The sequence below is a fragment of the Gavia stellata genome, chromosome 11 (genome assembly GCF_030936135.1).
Source record: "Gavia stellata isolate bGavSte3 chromosome 11, bGavSte3.hap2, whole genome shotgun sequence".
In the NCBI taxonomy this organism is placed as follows: domain Eukaryota; kingdom Metazoa; phylum Chordata; class Aves; order Gaviiformes; family Gaviidae; genus Gavia; species Gavia stellata.
Window position 1 is genome coordinate 25,636,700 of NC_082604.1, and position 12,637 is coordinate 25,649,336.

Consider the following 12,637-nt stretch of genomic DNA (forward strand, 5'->3'; position numbering starts at 1 on the left):
ACCACTAATCAATCCCTGCTCTCCACCGATCCTGTATCAATATTTGTGATGTTTATATGCCCTCTGGGATATGGATTGTAAGCACCAAGCTCATTTAGATTAGGCCTCATTATCACTGCTGTTCCCTGGATCTGTGGACGAAGGTCCACCACAAAAGACTCTCCTAACCCCACAGGTTACTAATGCACTGCTGTGTCTTACTCACATCCTCCTTCTGATTAGATGGAGCAGCTAGACAACGTGAGAGTTCTTTCAGCCTTTGTGCACTGCGTCTAGATTAAGAGCAAATCAATATGAGATGATTAATTACACACTCAGCTATTATAACAACAATAAGATTTTTAGTTCCTACTGCTATCAAAGTGCAGCATCTGTCATTTAGCTTCTATTTAACTATCCCCCTCCCTCCCCCAAGACAGAATAATCTATTTTGGTTAGCAAGAAAAGCAGAAGATAAACATGCACATCCAGATCATTTAACTATGATTTGCCAAGTCACCTTTTTTTGCATTTTAAAATCAAGGAGTGATTTTTATTAATTTTTTTTAAAATTAGTGTCACCCAGCCTCAGTCCCCAGCAACATCCAGTTTTCTAGTTTCTTCGACTGGCTGACCTCTGCAGGCACTAAGTGGCTTCTGCAGGATCAGGTAAGGCATCAAGTAAAGCACAGACCCACAGGATGGCAAATACGGTATCACCACTTTAGCATACAACCCTGAGAACCTCCAAATACCTGTCTTCATTGACGTTCAGGGAAGTGTGCACATTACTTTTATCTACTGTATCCAAAATAGTTGATTATCCCAAAATATGGCTACTTTGGCATGAGTCTTATTGTAAAGAAAGAAAATTCACTACCAAAATAGTACAATAATTGCAGTGACTACCTGATATTAGCATCTTCTTAAATCCATTATGTTCTTTATTGTTAGATGCCTTCTGCGCACCTCCACAGATTTCTACACTGGGGTTATTTTTAAACAAGTGACTTAAACAGCATCCAGGAGAGTGTCAGCATCACTGCCAGTAACCAGGCCTGCTAAACCTCACACAGCACCAACAAACCCTTCTAGCACGGAGACTGCTTTACAGACGATGTAAGGACCTTTGTTCCAAGGACCCAACCCTAATGTAATTAGAAAACCATATGGGAGGTCACAAACAAGGAGGCTAAGAAATAGTTTGCATGTACTCACTGTTGAGACAAAGCAAACAATTGTCCAGAATTCAGACAAAACTGAGCATTAAAAAAATGTGAAGCTATAAGAGGAAAACGTCAAGTAGCAGCAGCCATCTCCAGATAAAATCTCACATTAACTACACCCATTTCAATTATCATTCCATTGCAGGAGAGTGAATAATAAAAATCACCCCAGTAAATCTGCCAGGTACACACACCTGAGCTTCTTTTGGCCAGAAGGCACAGAAAGACATGATGCTAAAATATTAAAATAAAAATCACTGAAATATGTCATACCACTTGCATCATAAGGAGAAAAAGCTCATTTTGGTTTACAGCAAGTGCCACATTGTTTGACAGTGAAACTAGTTAGAAGGTAGTGAAATCCTCAGTTTCAGTTTGGCAACCTGTGTCTAGGAATTGTTGACCGCTTTTCTGGTGGATGTCAGATTTTAACAGTTTAGAGCCAAAACCTCTTTTCTTGAAAGCTTGCTTTTGAAGTAACATGTAATATAGGCAAGAAAAGTCCCTATATGCCAATGTTTGAAGTATTAAAATATTCCAAGTCTTTTAATCCCCCTATAAAAACTTAGCTTGATACCACTGATGCAAATGCCCATTTGATTTTTTTTAAAACATTACCCAATTTTGGTAGAGATAAATATTTTATTAACTCTAGCCACAAAAAACATGGCAACTAACAAGCATGCATTAGTGGATTAGAGTTCAACAGTGGAAAACAGGGGAAAAAACCTCACCAAACATTCGTATCTTTCAGATTAGAAACTTATACTGAGGTTCTAAATAACCCACAGATTCCTGGTGTTACTTTACAGACAAAAAAAGATGGATAGGCCTTGCCTCATGAAGAATACAATTACAAGAGATAAGTTCATGCAACTTAATTTTTCACCATTGATGATGCATCTCTCAGGCAGGGAGAGCACTAGCAATTACAAATAGAAGGATGACCACTGAAGAGTACTGTAAGGGTTGAGGTGTATGGAAACTCATTTCCTCTCCAGGGATATTCTCACCTGAAAAGACTAGGCCCAAAATACACATTTCATAATTTAAGATATTTTTCTTGTTATAAAACAATACAAAGCATCTTATAAAGCCTCCTTCTCAGGCATAGCCTGAGATGTTATGATATATTTTCAATATTGAATTACTTTGTGTACATAAAAACACAGTCTGGGTATGGTGTTCTCTACTAAGCAACAATTTGAACTAACTTCTGCTCTGACTTACAAAGGGAAAGCAGTACGGTGTTGCTACTAAAGAATACAAAAAAAGAACATCAGCACTCTGACTTAAATAACATTCTTCTCTTCACACGCATGAGATCAAATATTCATCCATAGGTCAAAGGCACTGGAAGAAGTACAACTAAATGTACAGCTCAGCTTGCATACACATTATATCTGAAAGCATACATCTACTTACGCAAAAGGCAAAAATCTCAAGTTTACCTCCAGAACAATTAATGACTACTTTTAAACCAAGACCAGCATGGAATCCAAAGTATAAAACCAAGACCACATATGTTCAGTACGCAATTTTAAAATGCTTTGATTTAGCAGTAATGAAAGGAAATCTTTCTCCTCAGAAATAAATTAAAAGCAATAGATTTTAGAGAGAACGTAAGCAATAACAGGCTTGAGTTTCAGAAGAAGGAAATCTATTAACTGTGTTCAAAGAGAAGGTATTTAATTGGTGAATAACACACGTCTGCAATATGGCCTGTTAACTCTCTGAGAGCCGAAGTGTCACTCCCATCAAAGGAGGTTCTGCTGAGAGTCATCCAAAGACTAGGTTTTACATTATCAGATAACCTTACCCTTCCTCACCAGGTTTCTTCAAATTTATTAAAAATATTCCATGTTCTCTGCCATAACTAGATCATATCATGCCTAGAACTACAATAAATAAGCAGCACTGGATAGAAACAATGCAGAAGAAAGAAGTCAAAGTAAAAAGGAGGCAGTTTTCCTAGAAATCAGAAATACTGCAAACACACAGTACATGCACATAATAAATGTAGGCATAAATAACTAAACTATATCAACATTTCATAATGCAGCACAATGAAACCTAAAGAAATGCTGACAAGTTCTCTGCTCTTCGGATGCATGTTTTGAGAGTAACTTAAAAAGCCAAATCCCATTACAAGTGACTGGGAACAGGGGCTTACCTACCTTAAACTTGAAGATTTAAGACTCATACAGTGTATATATAAGCTGTTGTGATGATGGGTGGCAAATTTCTAAACCTTTTGTGGGTACATTATGTGATGTCTCTGATATGAAAACAGATATTTATAAAACTAGAAAATATTTTACAGTCAATCACGAGATCAAGTTCATCTTTGATAAATACAGTAACTTCACGCTATCATATTTTATGACCATGTATTTTTATACGCTTATGGCTATTTCAGAGTTTAGGAGGAAGTCTTGATCTCATTTTTCTCCTGAAGAGCAGGAAAAACATGTTATAAACCAGGAAAAGAACTATAGCATGATGACACTCATTCATTAAGTCTCCTGCCAATGAGTATACTGGGGAAGAATAAAAAAAAAGAGCCCTTACCATCTGTTTAAAGGCTAAATTCAAAATTAATTTTCCTCTAGAAACTCTGAAACAGAGGCTTTGACTGAAAACCCTTGAAAAATGTGATTCTGTGTTACAATGCTGACCAGCATGAGCTCTATCTGGTGGCAAGATACTGTAATGCACAGGCTAGAATGACGATTTTTTGTTCAGCACAATGTTCACATTCACAAAGATGAGAAACATCTCAGTCTTCAACATTTATTTTTCTTTGCTAGCAACAACTACTGGATATTAAAGGATGGGGTGGGGCGGAGAGGAAAACGGGACAACAAGACAAGACTGCCATAACTTTTATGCCAAAGCATTTAAACCATGCTTACTAAAATTACATTGTCCAAACTTCAAAAGCTGGAGGTAGCTACCATTCAAGACCACTGAGGGCTTACTGCAACCTTACAGATTCTAGGCAGAGAAGACTGGGAAGTAGTACTTGAGATTTCAGGTGGAAAAAAAAGTCTTTTAGGTAAAATTCAGTAGTCTAAATCAGAATTTGGCAGTGACTCTGGGTTGCTGGCATCACTTCAACCAAGGTTGAAAAAGAGTTGATAAGAAAGACTTAGCTTAATCTTAATGTAACACACAAATTTAAATACACCACAGTGGCAAATCAAGTCCTTATTTTCATTGGAAAACCTGCAATCTTTTTTTAACTATCAAATCTATGATGACATGATATCCCATTCAAAGAAATGGAAGGGGATTCTACTACATAACTCATTTCAGCTCCAAAAACTAAACCTACTTTGAGCCCTTATTTAACACTAGGAATACAAACTTTCCTCACACCTGCAAATTGGCATCACTGGAGGTGAAAACACGTGTATTGGCTAGACAGCCAATATACTGAGATGATTTCTCACCAAGAAATGATTATACAATCTACTTTTCACATCATTTGGACAGGATTATGACAAAACTCCAGGCTCCAAGTTTAAGCTGTATCACCATATACTTTGTAGAAGAAGTGTTTTTGCGTTACTTTGTTTTCTGTGCTGCATTCCAACGTATTTAAAGTGACATGCAATTTGTTCCACTATAGCAATGAAAATTCAGATGTATCTCTTCGTATGGAAATGCTTTGTACACCAGTAGCTTATTTTGAAATACATTCCAGTCCTCAAAAAAGTGGACTTCACCATTTTAATTACACCTACTTGCCTAAAAAAAAAGTGTTATTTATATTACTTTGAAATATTGTCCACAACCACACCTGTCTGCAGTGAGGCATGCTGCGACACTAGTCCTGTATCTCTGTAGCCCAATCACCGGTACAGCTAGAGGACCAAGTTAGCTTGAGTGTTGCAAATGTAGATACCATCTAAATGCTAGCTTTTGCTTTTGGGAATATGATTTACCTGGAGGAGCATGAGTAAGCCTACAGTGCCCCACAGAACTGAAGAAGTTGGAAAACAGTTACTCAGCCAGGAATCCAGCTCTAAATCCAGGTGTTCCTTGGAATGTGACCAAATTTACTTGCTTATGGATAGAGTAAAAATATGCAGCTGCAACATTTGAGCAGTCAAAAAAGCTCAAGAAAATAGTTTTATTGCAAGATTATGACTGGATCCTCTAAAACCAAATCAAACCCTTTAGATGTCATCCTGGATCTGCAAAACCACAGAGCAAGTGAATGGGCTTAATGTTGGCAGGGACAGTTTATCTTGTGACTTTTTCAAAGAAGTCCTCACTCGTGTCACTTGGGAAGAGAAGAATCCATTCTTGAGCTATGTCTCAGTCCTAACTGTGAAAGGTAATATTTATTGCACAAATGGGGTTCCTAGCACATACCTCATAACCGCTCCTGCCTTTTGCTCTGTCCTGTATGGCTAACTATGAGCAAACATCTGTACTTCTAAAACTTGTGGTGGAATATTGCTCTAGGAGAGGATTTACCACTTCTGACAGCAACTCAAGTCTGCTACTCTTAGTTTCTATTTCTGCACCGTCCCACAACTACCCCCAGACTTCCGTGATGCACGATCCTGAAAGTAAACTCAATGCTGGATAACCACACATCACACTTACAATGTCATTATATACCCCAATTTTGAAGTACAGAGCTCACTGCAAAGTGAGCTCCTGAAAATGTATTTTTTATGACGAGAGATGGTTAATTCCTCATTTCAAGGCCTAAATAGCATGCTTTTCGATGAAAATTGCATATTTGTTCTCTGGTCGTTCCAGTGTTCGCTAAAGTTTAATACAAGATCATCAAGGGCTAATTGTCTGGAAATGTAGCTGATGGAAATAGCTAGTCATCCTATAATCTGTTCTACATTAAATCTCCTCAGGGGGCTTGGAAGCACAATACCAACATCCACACAGATCCCTTGCATTTTTAGCTAGCAGCAAATACTCCAGTTTAGCAGGAGAATGAAAACAATTACGAAGAATATCCTGTATATCCTCAGCCACATAAGATCTCAATCAAAACAACAACAGCAAATGCTAAAGAAAGCAACCTGCACGGTATGTTCCAAGGGATCCATTTGTTGTTCTTATCTCATTGACTGCAGATGACCAATGTCAAAAGAACAAAACAGAATTACTACAAAAGACAATTCATGAAAAGTGTCTTTTTGGACATTTCACTGTTTCTTGGTAAAAGCTGGCAGGCTTACTCCTAAGGAGTAATGACTTCTTGTATTTCTGTTTACATCAAAGGTAAAGTCCATAAATAGTGTAAAGTAAGCTTGGAATAATACTTACACATGTCCTAGCTCAAGAAAAGCAGTAAGAATTATAGTAATTGTAGGAACGTGCCTCTTGGGAAAAGCACCCAAAGCTCTGCCACAGGTAGGGGGGTTTGGGTGGGTTTTTTTGATTGCTGCTGGCTAACAACTGCACTGCTGCTCCCAGTGACTTGAGCCCAATGATAATATACTCATATAGTTTCATTTCCAGAAGGGGATGTTTCCTATATTCTTTCAGTGACACTATCCTTAAAAAGTTAAAAGCAAACAAAAATCATTTGGAGGCAATTCGCAGTTAACACCACCGCCAGCTTCAGAAGTACAGAATCATAGCTATTACCAATATATCAAATGCAAATAGATTAATGTAGGCCAACAGTATTCTTCTTCATAGTAGGCTAATTGCTTATAAAGAGAGCAAGAAGCATGCCTGAAAGAAACACAGAGCACTTTTAAAAACAAAAAATGCTTTACCAGAAAATGTATTTGATTTCTCTAAACGTTGTGATTGATACTTTGTGCTCTAGCAAAATGGAGTGATACAAACCACCTTAAAAGGACTTCTAGTAAATACATCTTTACATGATATTGCATAGCAAACCAACGAGCAATAGGCTTAGAAATTTCAATTTTGTGACAGAAGAAATAACTAAATTGAAACCAAATACAAAACAAATTAATTATAAAAGGGTGGGAGGAAGTTGATTAAGTAAAAAAAATAGGAAGAGCAAAGAGGTTAGAAATTAGGGTATACACAGACATCTGAAAAGGCTGTTGTCAGGTCGCTTTCGGGGGGTGGAAGGGAACAGACACTCCTTAAAAATACTAGAGAAGCTTTGCAGAGAAAGAGATGCCCAACACAAAGCAGGGAACAGTTCCCAGAAATTTTCTTTTCTATTTCAATGAGCAAAAACTTTAACCGTAAGGTTTCGTGCATGCGGTCAGCTATTCTACTTTAGAATTTGACCAGAAAACTACTTCTTGACAAAAATGTTACATTGCATTTACAACAAAGGACATTTGTTGCTCATGCCATGCAAAACGCCTCAGAGAAACTTCCTTCTGCACAAGCACCAGTACGTATACATGTGGACCTAACTCCTTTGTGTCTGCAAACGAGCTGTGCTTACAGCTGCGGATGGATGCTTTCCATCGCTCTCACCTCTGTCTGCTCGCGGTCCCTACTCCTGACTGGATTTACGTTTTATCACTGATTTTTCTCTTGCTGTTCTCCACCAGGTAAAGCTCACCGCAACCCCTCAGAAAGCATGGACTAGCGCAGCTGCACAAGGCTCAGCTCTGCCACCCGTTCGCTTGTTTAAATGAGAAGGAAGAAACAGACTCGGTGATACTGATGCACTCTCTGAAGCTCCCTTCAGATCTCGAATCAAAGTCAAGCCCGCCCGCCTTCCCTCCGGGGCTGTAAGTCTCACGAATAACCATTCAAAAAGTCAGAAATCTACGCTGCGAGGGGAAGGGGGGTAAGGTAAAGGCGCACCCTGCTAAACTTTCTTTGTCGCAGAGTTGAACCGCAGTGGAACACCCAGCTGATGCCAGCGGGGGAACTCCGCTAGGATCCCAGGACCCTGCCCCCGCGAGAGACAAAGGCAGCGCGCCCGGGCGCTGCTGCCAGTCCCCCGCACCCGCCGCCGCCCCCCGCTCCGCCCCACTCACATGTCCCGCTGCAGCCGCGGCTCCGTCGCGCCGCTCGCCCGGGCGGCCAGCGCCCAGCACAGGCAGAGGTACAGGCACGCCGGCCCCGCTCCCGCGGCCATCGCCCCGCCGAGGGGAGGGATGCGGAGGGCGGCCGCAGCCCGGCAGCACCACCCGCAGCAGCAGCACCGGCCGCCACCGGCCCTCCAAATCATTTAAAGCGGCGGCGAGGCGCGCCACTGGCTGGGCGGCCCCGGCCCGCCCCCGGCCCGCCCCCGGCAGCTCCCCGCGCTGCTCGGGGCGGAGGGGCCGCCGCGCCGCCCTCCTCCTCGCCCTCCCCCTCCCCCTCGCCCTCCCTCTGCCCCCCCTCTGCCCCGGGGGAGTCTCGGTGCTCCCCGCCCGGGACCCGCGCTGCCCCGGGCGCTCAGAGCGGTTCGCCCCTAGGTCTGCTCCCGCCCGGCTCTGTCCGTGTGCTCGCCTCTCCTCCTCTGCAGTGTCTCTTCGGTTCCCCTCCTGTAAAGGGACTTTCCTCCTGGTCCAAATTCCTGTTGGGTACAAGGCAGAGAGGTGGAGATAAGGAGGGATTTGTTTTCACTGAATAATAGATGAAGTTACATGCAACCTCATGTTCATGACGGTTACCAGCTCTCGGAGGAGAGCAGACCACCCCCTGCTCAACCTCCCTTCGGCTCCAGGATGCCAAGCCATTTCTGCCTTACTGTGAGAGATGTATCTTGGCTTCTCTTTTTTTCCTCTGGTCCTTCTTTGTTCTGTGCGTAACGTCCGTTGCAATCACATCTGAGCACTTCAAAGAGGTAACTGTGAAAATAAATGCATTTAACATCACCACTACTGCTCAGAGTTAGTGACAGCAAGAATGTAAAGCTGGGAACTGAGGAGTGGTCTCTTAAATCCCAGAGTCACATGCTATCCTCTAGACCATCCATCCTCTCCTCTTTATGATCTCTCCATACTTTTACTGCTGTCAGAAGGCAACTCTTTCCCCTTTACTGGCGAGAGAAGGGAGACCAACTGACCTGGAAAGGGAACTGTGCATAGTAGCAAATAAAAAATGAGAAAAACACACCTTAAGCATTTTATGATCCAATGTAGGACTCAGGGTCCATTACACCACGATTTTCCTATCTCTAGAGAGCCGTGACTAACCAGCCACTGGGCTGTGAATGAGCAGATGGGCCCTGAGCCAACTGATGCTAAAGACAACTGCGATTTCCTTCCACTCCAGTGGAATGGGCTTGGTCTCAAGTTGCTCCAAATTAGCTCCTGTATGAATTTGTGACAGAGAGAACAGCATGGGCACACTAACATCCTCACGGGTTAGGGGTCAGGCTCAGTTTTGCAGTGCATTAATTTGTCTTCCTTTCAGTCCTGTAACAAGATACACCGGCTTCTCCTTTACACATGCTTTATAAGCACAGTTTCCTGTATGGTTTTTATTTTCCAAGGCCTTTGCTAAAGTAGGTAAATATTTACCAATCATAACAAGAAAGCCATTTTTATATTGCCCATTGCTTTGAAGCTTGCATTGACACGATCCCCTTGAGATTTTATCAACTGATTTCTTTTTCATGGTAAAGAAAACATGTAGCCTTTATCTGACCTTAGAGCAGATTAATTGTACCCTGAAATTTCCATTGAATGGCTAAGCCTTTCTTGCATCTGGAGTAGTTTTAACTCCGCAGGACCTTGTGTTGAGCTAATCTTGTTACCTCCTGCAGAGCACATAGTTTTCTAATAATTTTATTTCTTAAACCCTCTTTCTTTGTAAAATAATAGACCTTCATTATGTCAAGGCTGAGTGTTAATTATGTCCTGAGACGTCATCCCAACCTGGATTATTTTCAGGATCACATCATGGCAAAATAGTAAAGGATCTTATTGCTCAGCTGTTTTTCCCAGGAGAGGTAAACTAGTCTTTCAAAAATATTTTAATTTTTTCCATCCTAAGGAACGCAACAATAAACTGTTCAACATTATTTTTCAAACCTGTGATCATTACAAATTATGCACAACATTTACTGCACCCGTTATTAAGAATAACGGAACAGCAACTCACAAACTGGGAGGTACTGAAATGCACAGCATCTTACTCGGTGAAGGACACTTAATAGATGAGACCTTTGCCTGGGGGCCACACAGCAAAATACAGCTGCAGCTGAATTCTGAAGATGGAGCAGTATAAAATCTCCTTGCAATCTGTGCAGAAAGCCTTGCAGGGCTCACTTTAGCAACTATGACACTGACATTCTCCTGAACTGAAATGTAAACCCAGCCTGTGCAATGTGCCCTGCTTACAAATATTATCTAATGTTTTATCCTCAGCTGTGTTTTAATTGAGAATATCCTGCAAAGCTGTTGACTTTAATGGGACGATTCACATGAGTAAGAGTTGCAGGGAACCAGCATTTGTGAAAGCCGTTTCAAAAGCCTACTGGGATAATTGATCTGACTGTGCCCAAGTCAGTTAAATCTTCAGACCTGACACAGATAATACAGAGGTAAAAACAGACTCATTTATTCTAGTTCTTACAGTGGTAACAGTGGGCTATGTCAGGAAAAAAGGCCAGTGGATACAGCATTAGTGACTTCTTTATATTCCACATCCCTGCCACGACCAACTAGACACATGCCTAACTGTCACGAAACTTACTTGCTATACAATTTTGTGTCTTTGATCTTGATACCTACTAACCACATCACGGCCATCACCAAACCAAGCACTGAACATGTTGACAAAAGAGTTCCCTTCCTGACTGATGAAAGGAGCAAATTAAATTGCATCTTGCTCTGCTAAACCAGCTTTTGAACTGAGCAGCTGAAGTGCCGATTCCCCTTGGTGGCTTTGTGCAGGTGAGCTATAATCTAATCCAATTGCATAAAATACAAACGGTCAGAAAAAAACAGCTCATGCCCTCCATGTAATACTGAAGGACTTCCCATAGGATGGAAAATACATCATTTTCATTATTCTCCTCTCTTGTTGATTAGAAAGTTGTTCTGACAGATTCCAGTGCAATCCAAATCCAGCACATTGTTTACAACACTGTCCAGATCATGAATTCTGTAGAGAAGTTGCTACCTCTCATGAAGTCCCATGCTATCTTCTCCATTTTAAAGCATATTTCCCTCCCCATTAACATTTTAATTTTCAGTTATGATATCGTCCTCCTACAAAGATGTCATGAAAGTTGTTGTGTATCCCCAAGCATGCATGAGTGTGCCCACAACTTTGAGTCACTAACACACCACCCTTTTCATTTTTCTGCCTAATCCTCAATATCTCTACTTCCAGGCTTTTTAAATCTTAGCTAGTTATAGGATTTAACATTCCCTTCTGATATAAAGAAATTTTCGTGCAGAGATTGTAATTAGGAAGGCTGTGCTGTGTTCTGTTATTAGCAGGAATTGTGATTTTTGGAGTGGTGGGTTAATTGCTAATAACCATATGCAATGCTTCTCTCAAGATGTTTCCCATTAGAGTAATTAACTTAGCAGCTGGGGTAACAGACATTTACCATTTGTCTTCACAGTATCCCTGATTTAGGATTGTTCCAAAAACCTATTTTGACTTTGTTCAATTCCCAGGTGTAAGATGAAAAAGAGGAGATGCTGAGAAAGGGAGATTTGGAAAGAACAAGTTGCAGGGATAGTACCTGTTTTCAGATGTGAACTGTCTATCAGTGTATCCTCGGGAATTCTGAATTTTTCTTCACTAGTCTTAGTCTCAAACCATCATTTTCATCAGTGCTGACTGGGTGGAGAGCATGGCAGACCAGCCTGAAGCAGAGAATGTTTTTAAAAATGTATAGATTACTCTGTTGCTCAAATTAATCTGATTAATCTTTAGCCTTCTTGAGGATTTATTAATTGAAAAGTGCAGAACTTATTATTGCCTACTCATGTCCTTAACCTCAAAAACCCTATGGTTTGTGATTTTTTTTTTTTTTTTGCTTCATGTTTCACAGTCAGCTATACAGATATAAACATTTTTAGGTAATTACTTCCTTTCTGTGTTGTCTCACTGGAGTTCCTTCCTCCACGATAAGCAGTAAAAGCTCTGCTAGAATTACAGTAATATTTTTAAGTACATGGCTAAAGTGAAATTTAAGAAGAAAATAAAGTTGGTCTACAAAGTCAGACCATATGACAGAGCAATAGCATTTTTGTTGACTTAATTCATCAACAGAATATATTGAAAGGATTAATTTTGCTTACAAGATAATTTTAAAGACTTTTAGGAACACGATGCTAGATTGATCCCTTTTTAAAGTTCGTTCTGGCCAAATAGAGTAAATCCTGTATGATACTGTGTTAAAGAGGGTTTCTTAATACCCTTGAAGGTGCAAAGCAGCATACCAAGGCCACTGGAAGCTTCCTCTGCTGCAATGAATTGGCATTACTCCATTGCAATGAATGAGAGAATGCTAATTCACAGTAACTGAGGATCTAGCCCATGGTGTTAATCATAAT

The 12,637-nt window shown here is 40.7% G+C and overlaps 1 protein-coding gene across 1 annotated transcript in view; it reads right to left on the reverse strand.

Moving 5' to 3' along the window:
- The window catches only part of LOC104256045 (multiple epidermal growth factor-like domains protein 6), a 205,701-nt gene extending 197,512 nt beyond the window's left edge, over positions 1-8,189 (reverse strand). The window contains exon 1 of the mRNA XM_059822605.1: positions 8,168-8,189. Within this exon, the coding sequence (XP_059678588.1) occupies positions 8,168-8,169 (2 nt within the window). The 5' untranslated portion in view covers positions 8,170-8,189. The remainder of the gene's footprint in view (positions 1-8,167) is intronic.
- Positions 8,190-12,637: the final 4,448 nt, after the last annotated feature.